Here is a 12,273-nt window from a genome sequence, read left to right as displayed (position 1 = left end):
AGCTATAACACTTTATGTTTAACTAGCGGCTTTGCCCCAAAAAGTATAATTATATCTTTTATTACCTGGAGATACCCCCACTCCACCACTATTTTGAATAATTTTAAAAAATGGTGGGGGTATTTTTGTTTTTGGTGGGGTTGGGGGTGTCCCACCCCCCAAGAAATTGGCCTAAAACCACCACAGGACCAGTAGGTATATTCCCTGAAGAATGGAATCCGATCTGTTCAGTGGTTACCAAGATCTTAAGGGACAGACGGACAGAAAGACGGACATCATTCTACTTTGTATTATAGATATATGAACCTAAAAACTGAGAAATATAAAATTTAGGGAGGGGGGGGGGGGAGTTTGAAATTGACGAGGGGTGTAGGAGAAGTTAGGCCTAGCTGTATTTCACCCAAATTATTGTCGTTGAAATCAAACGAATCCCGAAAATGGCTATTAAATACCGTTTTAAAGTCAAATTAACTAAAATTATCTTTTTTTCCTTTTTAATTAAGAAAATTAATCAACTAATCTTACTTCATAGTTGTAAAAATAAAAACACAGTATTTAATAATATACAATATATATTTCACTGGTTTATAAATACATTTTTATAGAAATAAAATTATGACACAAACATCATGATACACTGGTTCAAATAAGCGCTAAATCTATAATACTAAAACATAAAATAGTACATTTTTAAATTTAAATTTTTGTCATGATCTAAAAATTATAAAGGTACGAATAAATGTTTTTTAGAAAATTTGTTTATAAAGTATTCAATAAAACAAAATATTAATTATGTGCGAGAGGTTTATTATATTTCAGCAAAAACTATTTTGCAGTCAATTTATCTGCTAGTCAAATCATTATTAAGATAAACTGTGTAAATTTTATGTTTCTTTAGTGGAAAAATTTGAATAAATTGTATGACAAAAATCACTGCAGACCAACGGAAAAGTTGGAGGCACCAAAACTTTTATTAAATTTTACTATAAATCAAAAAATTAAATAAAACAGTACTACATAAATATTTTATCATGATCAAAATTTTATTAAAAAAATAGAATACAGGTTTTAAAAAGAGTTTAATAATAGTTATTTCTCGCATCGTATTATAAACGGCTTTCCGCGGATATAGAATGTACAATTATGAGATTAAAACTAGTTTTTTAGCCCCGAGGTGCCGAAGGCACCGGCTAAAAAAAACTACTTTTAATCCTATGATTGTACATTTTTATATTCGTAGAAAGCTGGATATAATAAGATGCTAGACATAGTTTTCGTATGGATGAGAACCGGTTCCTATCCAACGGATTCGAATGAATACGAGAAAACTTGTTAAATTCCCTTTTCAAAATTCCTGTTTTTAGTAGTAGCACAGCATACCTATAAATAGGGTACATGTTGATTACTTACAACAAGGGGCCCTTGAGGTTGCGGGGGATGGGGGGTAAAGTGGACCACCCCCCCGGCCCCCCCTTTCAAATGTAGTTTTTAAAAAAGTCCAGGAAATCAGAGTCACTTTTTTATATTTATTTTTGTGGACTATTTCTCTTGAAGGGTTGTGATACCCTCCTCTAAAACAGTTTTAAACCTTTCCAGGACCTATGAGAAGCTACACTGTAAAGGAGAATTATATCGGTTAAGCGGTCAGCGAGATCCTTTGGTGTAGACTGTTAATTTCTCATAATGATATATAACAAAATTTAAACTCTAGTATTAGGTAAGGTTTACATAACAGATTTGTGAATTATTGTTTTTAATTAGAATCTTTATATACATAGGTGTTGGCTTGTTTTTGCTATGACACAAGTGGATATAATTTATCTCTCGTTACTAAAGCTTTACAGCATCTAAAAGTACTTTATGCTTTAATATACAGTCTTATGGTCAAACATAAAATATACAAGAATATTTGTTTTTCTACAAATTTCTTATTTTGCAAGTAGCAAAGCAGCTTACAGTGCCTATAAAAAATGATGTCATACAATACATAAGACCAATGATACGCCAAAATAATTTTAATTGACCAATAGTAAGCCAGTCTTGCTTCATTTTTTTATAGGCACTATTAGCTGCATCGCAAGTAGCATACATTAAACTTTTCTCCAAAATCACTTTTTCAAAATATTAAATTGTTCTTTAAATGTTCAAGGAGTCCCCATTGGGTTAACATTAAAAGTTTTTCTCTAACGTTAATTAAAAAGTAAAAACCAGAATTATATTTTTTTCTTAAAACCAACTTTTATTTTGGAGAAACAAAACCATTAAAATGTTCATTTTTGAAGATTTAAAAAAATTCAATTGTGATGTAACTTTTTACATGATACAAGTACAGTATTTAAATATATATGTAAAGGGTGTCGCATTTTTTGTGCCTTCAGTTTTTTAGGATATTTTTTAAATAGAATCTGTAAGCATGAAAAAAAATTTTGTTTAGTTTTTTTACCATATCTAAAAGTTTTTCGATTAGCTGAGAAGTATAAATTCTTCAGACACAAAAATTAAAGGACACCCTGTATACAGCTTACAGTGCCTAAATAAAACATACCGTCATACAATACAAATGACCAATGAAAGGCCAGTATATTTTGTAATTGACCAATGGTAAAATATATACTGGCCTACCATTGGCCATTTGTATTGTAAGACGTAATTTTTTAATAGGCACTATAACCTGCTTCGAGAAATATGAGTTCTATGGACACAAAAATAAAAGGACACCCTGTATAATTGATTTTCCTTTTACACGATACTGTGTCTTCTAGATCCGCCTGTGTTGTTGGCCATCCGACGAAACTTCCTCCATGCTTAAAAATTAAAAATTCATTATGAGTTAAATAAACTTTTTTCTCGTATTCATTTGAATCCGGTGGATAGGAACCGGTTCTCATCCATACGAAAAAACTATGTCTAGCATCGTATTATAAACCGCTTTCTACGAATATAAAAATGTAAAATCAGAAGATTGAAACCAGTTTTTTAGCCCGTGCCTGGTTTTAATCTTATAATTGTAAATTCTATATCCGCGGAAAGCGGTTTATAATACGATGAAAGAAATAACTATTCTCGTATTAATTCTCAAACAATCGGATCAATTAGAACCGGTTCCCATCCATACGAAAAAATTATGTCTAGCTTAAATCTTATTATATCCAGTTTTCTACGAAAAAAAAATGTAAAATCATAAGATTAAAACCAGTTTTTATTATCCCGTGCCATTGGCATCTCGGAGCTAGATGATCTGGTTTTAATCTTAATTAAATTAAAAAGATTAAATTTAATTATAATAATTATAAGATTAAAACCATTAATAGGCACGGGCTAAAAAACTGGTTTTAATGTTATGATTGTATTTTTATATTCGTAGAAAGCTGGATTTAATACGATACTATATGCTAAATAAACTTATTTTTTCTCGTATTAATTCTCAAAACCGATTAATATCGTATCAATTAGAACCGGTTCCCATCCATACCAAAAAATTATGTCTAGCTTCCATCTTATTATATCCAGTTTTCTACGAAAAAAAAATGTAAAATCATAAGATTAAAAACCAGTTTTTATTATCCCGTGCCATTGGCATCTCGGAGCTAGATGATCTGGTTTTAATATTAATTAAATTAAAAAGATTAAATTTAATTATAATTAATTATAAGATTAAAACCATTAAAAGGCACGGGCTTAAAAACTGGTTTTAATGTTATTACTGTATTTTTATATTCGTAGAAAGCTGGATTTAATACGATACTATATGCTAAATAAACTTATTTTTTCTCGTATTAATTCTCGAAACCGATTAATATCGGATCAATTAGAACCGGTTCCCATCCATACCAAAAAATTATGTCTAGCTTCCATCTTATTATATCCAGTTTTCTACGAAAAAAAATGTAAAATCATAAGATTAAAAACCAGTTTTTATTATCCTGTGCCATTGGCATCTTGGAGCTAGATAATCTGGTTTTAATCTTAATTAAATTAAAAAGATTAAATTTAATTATAATTAATTATAAGATTAAAACCATTAAAAGGCAGGGCTAAAAAACTGGTTTTAATGTTATGATTGTATTTTTTATATTCGTAGAAAGCTGGATTTAATACGATACTAGACATAGTTTTTTTTATTGATGAGAACCGGTTCCTATCCACCGGATTCGAATGAATACGAGAAATATCATTATTCATAGTTAAGTATTCTATTTAGATCAATTCTTAGAAACTTTGTAAACTTAGTCCTAAGTTGACAAAGACACCCTGTAGTAGAAGGCTAAAAATAAACTTGAAATTTTTTTCAAATCAAATGAAAACATTAAATTGACAGAATTTCTGATAATTATAGATTGAGAACATGCCTTCTAATACGGCGAGGTCAAAATTAATAATTCTAAATATTTGATCAGATGTGAAATTCTCCTTGTTAAACTATATTGCTGGTGTTATATCAACAAGTAATAAATTTCAGGGATATAAAGGGATAAGACATTGGCCGATTAATTGACATAGCCTCTAGTATAAGATTATTTTAATAAAAAGCTGCCGATAATTCGTCATTAAAAATACACTATAAAACGCAATTTTGTCGACAACACTTGTCAACGAAAACTTTTAGTTTCAACAGAGAAACTTTATTTCATGTAAAGTAAAATTTTTTATATACCTAAAATATTTTGTTTTTATACATAAAATCACATGAAAATCTAAATTTAAGTTTATTCAAGAATCAGATATGTAAAAAATTATTGAGTACTTTTAGTGGCTTTGTTTTGCATATGAACTACAAAAGTTTTTTTAAAAAAAACCTACCAGTATATTTTATGATTTTTTTTTATATAAGGTAAATAAAGGTTATAGCCTTAATAGAAAGAGGGTTCCGTAGGATTAAAACCACCTGCGGGTGCTAAAAACATGTTTTTAATTTTAGAAACGAGAAGGTATACTGTCATATTTTTATGAGTGAATATACCAAATTGGATTCCGGGGTCGTGGAATTTTCTTGTGTTTATACTCTCTATCTTCTCTATAGGTAAAAAGCCTATCTTGGACCTAAATTAAGCTTCCTTTAACAAGATCAGCAGTTTACAAAATATTGTTGAATATATACAGAAACTAAATCATCTTACCTTTATAAATAGGATAAGTATACCTTTTTTGAAGATATACAGAGATCTTAATAATCTTTTAAATAATTGCACTGTCAAACTTGAAATGGTAGACATAGAAACAAAATTTTCTTACCCATGACATTGTTGATCATAAATGTAGCAATAAGTATGTCTGTATCTTCTCTATCAACAGCAAACACAACTGTACTGTCATCATGATATTTCTAAAATAATAAGTATGTCGGTATCTTCTCTATCAACAGCAAACACAACAGTACTATCATCATGGTATTTCTAAAATAATAAGTATGTCTGTATCTTCTCTATCAACTGCAAACACAACTGTACTATCATCATTATATTTCTAAAATAATAAGTATGTCGGTATCTTCTCTATCAACAGCAAACACAACAGTACTATCATCATGATATTTCTAAAATAATAAGTATGTCTGTATCTTCTCTATCAACTGCAAACACAACAGTACTATCATCATGATATTTCTAAAATAATAAGTATGTCTGTATCTTCTCTATCAACTGCAAACACAACTGTACTATCATCATTATATTTCTAAAATAATAAGTATGTCTGTATCTTCTCTATCAACAGCAAATACAACTGTACTGTCATCATGATATTTCTAAAAAAAACAAGAATGACAAATGCTTCTCTTTACAGGGGAGCTTTAGAAGGTTAATACATATTTTTTTTACCCCCAGTATGAGAAACAATATCCTCCCCCCTCGCCAAAATTTTTTTTGAATTCTTTTTCTTCTTAAAACTAAAATCTAAGAGTTAACAGCTTTCATTCCCCTCTAGACGCTCCTAATGGCGAAGCCGATTGTTAAAGAAAAAAAAGTGGTGTAGAGAAATAACATATTTAGTAAGTTTGGTTTATCAACAAATATTAGAAGGTCAAACTGAGATTTTTATAAAAATTACTCAATGTAAATGCAGAAATTTGTTAATTATAAAGTAGCCGCGCTTCTAAAAGTATGGCAAACCTGATCTTTATCAGCATACTGTTCCAATTTTAATCTGGCACCTTCGTCCTCTCTGAAAATAAAATAGAGATAACCTAGAGACATACTGTCTTATTTCAGCCAATTGGAGAATAATAAAGGAACATTCAAGACATCTTATTTGTTAAAATATTTTAAAGATCTCGGTAAGTAAAGGGCATATCATTTTCATTTCGTCGAAAATAATGTCGCCTTTATCTCGTATATAACAAAAAGTAAACAATGGTTTTCGTCTGCAAAAAATCATTTTTTAAGTTTGACGAAAAATGGGGTCATATTGACCATCTTGATATATTATGTCTATAGAAAATAATAAACAAGATTAAAATCATAAATAAAAGCGAATCTTAACAAATAATACAGACAGACATTCGGACATAATAATTTAAAGAATAATAATTCCAAAGAAGCCTGGCTGTGATGTTATTTCTAAATAAATCATTCTCATGTATGTCTTTATCTTTTAAACATGTGTTGGGTTCGAGTCTCTCCCTGCAAAGTGTTATGCTAGAGATTTATAGAGAGAGAGAGCGATAAATATACCATGAAATAACGTGTAAATTTTTTTCAAATTCATTTTCTAAAAAATATTTATGTTTCTTAACAATTTAGATTAAGTACAACTGACTATTTACCAATATAAAATGAAGGTCAACCACATCCATGAGTAGCGCAGCAATGACATTAAGTTATTTTCATTTAGTAGTCAAGCTTGAAAAAATACATATAAAAATAACAAACTGTGAAAAACTTTATACTTTCATAAAATGTGCAGTAAAATTTAAGGCCTTTATAAAACAAACGTTAAAAGCAATGATCTACGGGCGGACATATTAAATAGTAGCTGCGCTACTTTTAAAAAGCTCAAGAATTTGTCACTTTTCCTTTATTTTATCTAGACAATAATGAAACTATTTATCTAGTGACACAATTTTAAACTTATTTGTCAAAATATTCTCCAGGTGGAAACTAAGAGATATTTCAAGGTTAGGAGGGCGGGGCTAGGCACCCGCGCCTCAGCCGCGCATAGTCCGCGCGCAATCTCGAATTTGAACTCACTTGTGTGCAAAAAATAATTCCGAAAAGATGGAATGTCTGGTTAGGAAAAGGTTTAGATATCCAGTTGAAATTTAAAGTTATAATATAACGAGTTCACGAGCCTTAGATAAGGGCTTCATCATTTTAAAAGATATGTCAATTGAAAAAACAGATTTAATTTAATTGACTATTTACTACTGGAGGAAAGGCAATTGACTAATATATAGCAAAGTACTTTTTAAATTATAGTCAGTCAACAAAAAAGTATTTTAAAAGGGAAATCTCACTGAGATATATGTAGTTAAAAGTAAAGTATACTACAAATTAGATTTGTTAAATACCTGAAAACCGAAAACACGGCGTATGTATTTATTTTACCTTTTTAGACAAATTTAATTTTCCTTTTTTTACTTGTTTAGATAAAAAACCTTCCTCTAGTAATCAACTAAATATGATAATTACAAACTCCTTTATAGTGAATCGCCTAATGGGTTCAGGGGCGGTTTATAACTATTTTACCGCCTTTTAATAGCTTTAAGATATTATTGGTCTTGCTTTTACATAAAGAGTAACGTTTTTTTTTACTGTTAAGGGGGCTATGGGAGATGGGGGTTTGAGATCGATTGATCCACCTCAAAACTTTTTGTAAGGTACTCTGGGAAATGTAGACAAAAAAATAAATTTCCTAAGGCCTACTTTTTGGATTCGGTCCAGAGGTTAGCGAGATCTTTTAGAACAGCCATGTAGACAGAGAGACATTCTACCTCTTTCATAAAAGCTATTTGAATATGTCTTAAATATACTTCATTGTTTTCTTTTTTTCAAAAAATCTACTTAACTTTTAATAATTTTTGGCAGATGATATGAAATTAAAGGGTGATGTAATTGTAGTGTTTTAAATTCATTATTAATGAACAATTGTTTGGTTTGCTTAATGAATATTTAGACATTCAGTTCTAATCAAGTTGTTACAGAAATTTTATATTAGGTCATGTCATAAAAAGGTTTAAAGAAAATCTTAGTATATATAACAGGCTTGGAAGATCAGTTGCAAAATCCGCAACTGGCTGCCAACAGCCGTCTGAAATAATAAAACCCAGTTTGGAACTAGCCAAAAAATTAGAACTAACACATAACGTTATAAATCTTAGAATACCGGTTCTATTTTTAGTCTGTAGTCCTCTCCCTTCCCGAAAATGCTAACTGCAGTCACTAATCTTTTCCAGTCTATGTAACATCCTTGGAAGTTGGATATTTAGCCACAGCCAGCAAGCTTATTAAATGTATCCAAAACAAAAATTACAACGTTTGGCAGAACTATTCTGAATGACGTCATATTAGAAGGAAATATGACGTCATTCGGAAAAGTCGGACAAACATTATAAACCCTTTTTTTGATAATTGTATAATTTTTGAGAAAAATAATATTTTAAAATTCGCGACAACCATAGTTTTTTCGTGCTGTTACTCAATTTTAAGAAAATGAATTTAAGTGAGTAATGTATTATTATTGATTTCAATATATTTAAAAAAATACAAGATGTTCTTTAAATATTTCTAAAAATTTTAAATTTATAATTATGTTCTTAGCAGTAAGTAGTTTGTTCATTAAGATTTGTAGTAAATCGACCGTTGAGCCAACAAATAATATTGTTGGTCCTGGTCTGGTTTTAAGCTTTTTTAGTATGAGAGAATAACCTTCCAAGATGGATTTACAGGTACATATTCAAACATATTATACATAGCTGGAGTAAAATGGTCGATAAATTGATTTACGCGTCCACAATAATGATAAACAAAATTACCCCTTATGTAGAATAAAAGTACCACAAGTTTAGGGTAATAGCAAAATTTACAGTCCAAAGTCTCCCGACTAACTTGAGAGCCTTTAAGAATAATTTAACGGAAAAAATATTTTTGCTGTGAGAAATTTTAACTACATTGTAATAACTGCATTTATGGTTTTTAAAAGTTGGTTGATAGATTGGTAGTTTATTACATAATTTTTATCATTTGAAAAAAATATTTCTGAAAACTTGCAATTAATATGAGGAATAAGACTAATTGAAACAACATTTGTAGATATAACTAAAATATAAGTTAAACTTAATCTACTGCAAACAAATTTTAAATTTTTAACATTGTTAAACAAGAGAGATGACTCACTTGAGGCAGTGACTGCTGCTAAGTGTGGTAATTACCAAGGATCTAAAGGAATAAGACAATGGCCGATACATTGATGTACATCTCTAATGATGACGCACAAAATTACCCCTTTTGTAGATTCAATTAGTGGTTAAAACGCTTAAATACTCAACTTAATAAACCAACCAATCAAAATTCAGTAAATGTTCCCAAAGTAAAAGTTTGGGTCCCCCTCTTTCTCTGGGTAATTACATCCCTTTGGTGTAAATGTTCACCTGAAAAGTGTGGTAAAAACGTCTCTCTGGTCCCAGTCGTCCAATAATTCAGGTTTGGGCTCTCCTTCCTGTAAAACAAGAACAATTATTATCTGCAGCGAAGCTGTGTTAACCAAAGGTGGATTCTTTTTAAAAAATTTGCCTCACTATTCGCTAGTGAGGCAAAATTATTTTTATGAAAAATCCTCCAAAATCACATTAAAAATCAACAAAAATTAAACAAAATCTTAATAACCCTTTTATGATTTTATTTAATATTTGTAGATTTTTATGCGATTTTAAAGGATTTTTCACAAAAATAATTTTGCCTCACTAGCGAATAGTGAGCCTAATTTTTTTTAAAGAATCCACCTCAGGACTCTGCAGCCTCGAATAAGCTTCAAATTTAAAACCGCTACCGTGAAAAAAAAATTCAGAAAAGATGATTTGTCTGCTTGGGAACAGGTTCAGACATCCAGCGGAATTTTAAAGTTTTATTATGAAGATTTCACTTAGGCTAACACGAGATAATATTTCCCATGAGTTTAGTGCCGTGATATTAAGATATTTATTTGGGTAATAAAGAATTATATGTAACACAGTAATGTTACAAATCATACTATAGGTAGAATGGGCTAATCTGTTAAAATTGCTTAGATGTATGTACAAATACTTTATCAACCTTTATCGTTGTAAAAATTTGTATAAAATCCTAATTCATATTTCAACTAGACACTTATAAAATACCAGCCTTATCAAATATTTTTTTGGGTCAAGGTTTAAAAATGTCTAGAAATTTTTAAAAAAAATAAGACACTATCATCATTTTAATTTGTAAGAAATCGTCTGAATTAATACACATGGACATGTATTTTGATAAACAATCTTTTAAAGTGTATTCAGGAATGTTAGGGGGGGGGGGGTCGTATCACGGAGTAAAACAAACCCAAAAAATTCCAAATATTCTAAAAATATATTTGATTTTACTCCCGCCCTGTTATAAAAAAATACTATCCCCTGTAACCCCCAAAGATTTTACTAACCCTAAAATTAATACCCCATACAATTAATTTTACTACTTTTAAAATTGCTCCTTTTGGGGTAAATATCACATTAAAGGAAAAGAATGAAACTTTTTACACACTCCCTAAAATAAAAAAGCTTGTATGTCCCTACCCAATTAATGGATGTTTGTTTACTCAGGTTCAAATTCCAACAAGCAATTATACATAATAAAAATAAATAAAGTAATTTAATCTAAAGCTTTTATTTATACTAGCTATTTGTGCTGGACTTCTGTCAGTTTAGAAACACATTAAAAAGAGAAAGAAATTGGGTATGCTACATGTTCTAGTAGTTGTTTGAAAAAGTTTTGTATAATTTAACCGTTGATGTAAAATTATGGACAAAATTATTCTAGTTCTCATTTTACTCCCATAAAGTTTTTTTATGAAAAAATTAATTAACTTAATGATTTTGTTTACTATAGATTTGACCTTCAATAGAGTAAATAAGTTTTTTTGTCACCCAAACTCTACTTTTATTTACTTCTCCCCTAGCTACCGGGGTTTTACACAAAGAAAGAATTTTTAGGTAACCCCATACATAAAAAAATTGTGGGATATAAGAACCTCTCAACCTCCTTTGTAGATAGCTTAAAACCTTCCCTAGATAAATCGTTAAGCATACCTGTTATTGTATACTGATCAGTCCAGCCGTTTACTAGATTTTACAATACATTATATATATACAGATACTTAGTACATACGTTTGTTCAATTGAAAGTAATTTTGTTTGTCCATTATGATCTCTTAAACGTAAGAGATTATCCCCTTAAGCATATTGGCAATAATTATTAAAGTCATGTTATTTATTGTATTGTATAATAGTCAGTTCTAATCCATCGGATGTTAATCGGTTTCGAAGCCATACTAGAAAAATACTCTCTAATATTTTGTAGAAATATTTAAAATCTTTAAGGTTGTCAAATTAAAATTATTGATCACATACTTTTCTTATACCCTAGAATATGACAGAAAAATATTTAATAGTACATTTTTCAATGAAGGGAAAGGACATTAAGCTGTTTATTACACTTGTCCCCAAAGTTTTATAATTACGTCTTCTTTTTCAATTGCTTTACAACTTAGGGGACTTTAATTGAATTTTGATTGGTTGGTTCAGTAGAGTTATCAAACGTTTCAACCACTAATTGTAATCTACAGAAAGGATAATTTTGTGTATCATCTTTCAAGACATACATCAATTTATCGGTCGTTGCCTTAACCCTTAAGATCCCTGACACTTTTCAAGCTAGTATTTTAAGAATCTTAGAAGTAGTAGGTTGTTTGTATGTTGGTATGTCCAGACTCTACAAATCGAATTGCATTTTACCTGGGCAAGTTTTATGCTATTTAGCAGGATCAGATCAATCCCAAAATAACCCCCCACCAAAAAAGTCACAAGACAATTTTGAATCAAAACAACTTTTACCTTAAATTTATTCTGTGTTAATTTTCTGTTGCAAGTTGAGTAACCAGTCACAGATTTTGCCTATTTTTTAATTTTGTCACGAATTTTGTTTTGGGAAGTATAAAGTCTTTTTTTATACAAAGACATAAGTTCGACGTATGATTGCCAAGGCACAAGGTGCCACTTATCATTAAAATCATCTTAAGAATTTTTTTTCCTTTGAAGACAATTTACAAAAA

The 12,273-nt window shown here is 29.7% G+C and overlaps 1 protein-coding gene across 2 annotated transcripts in view; it reads right to left on the bottom strand.

Annotated features, from left to right (window-relative positions):
* Positions 1-557: 557 nt before the first annotated feature.
* LOC145328952 (uncharacterized) overlaps positions 558-12,273 on the bottom strand; it is a 29,704-nt gene continuing 17,988 nt past the window's right edge. The window contains exons 10-14 of one of the 2 annotated variants that reach the window (XM_080172925.1): positions 12,056-12,117; positions 9,584-9,651; positions 6,108-6,159; positions 5,233-5,323; positions 558-2,804 (exon numbers count right to left, since the gene is read on the bottom strand). In XM_080172925.1, coding sequence (XP_080029051.1) covers positions 2,740-2,804; positions 5,233-5,323; positions 6,108-6,159; positions 9,584-9,651; positions 12,056-12,117 — 338 coding nt within the window. In that variant the 3' untranslated portion in view covers positions 558-2,739. Of the gene's footprint in view, positions 2,805-5,232; positions 5,324-5,440; positions 5,534-6,107; positions 6,160-9,583; positions 9,652-12,055; positions 12,118-12,273 lie in introns of those variants that run through there. The other variant, XM_080172926.1, reaches the window with a different exon arrangement.

The sequence above is a fragment of the Acartia tonsa genome, chromosome 9 (assembly GCF_053477335.1).
Source record: "Acartia tonsa isolate MP-2025a chromosome 9, ASM5347733v1, whole genome shotgun sequence".
In the NCBI taxonomy this organism is placed as follows: Eukaryota; Metazoa; Arthropoda; class Copepoda; order Calanoida; family Acartiidae; genus Acartia; species Acartia tonsa.
The sequence above is the reverse complement of the archived record's forward strand: the minus strand, read 5'-3'. Positions and strand labels throughout refer to the sequence as shown.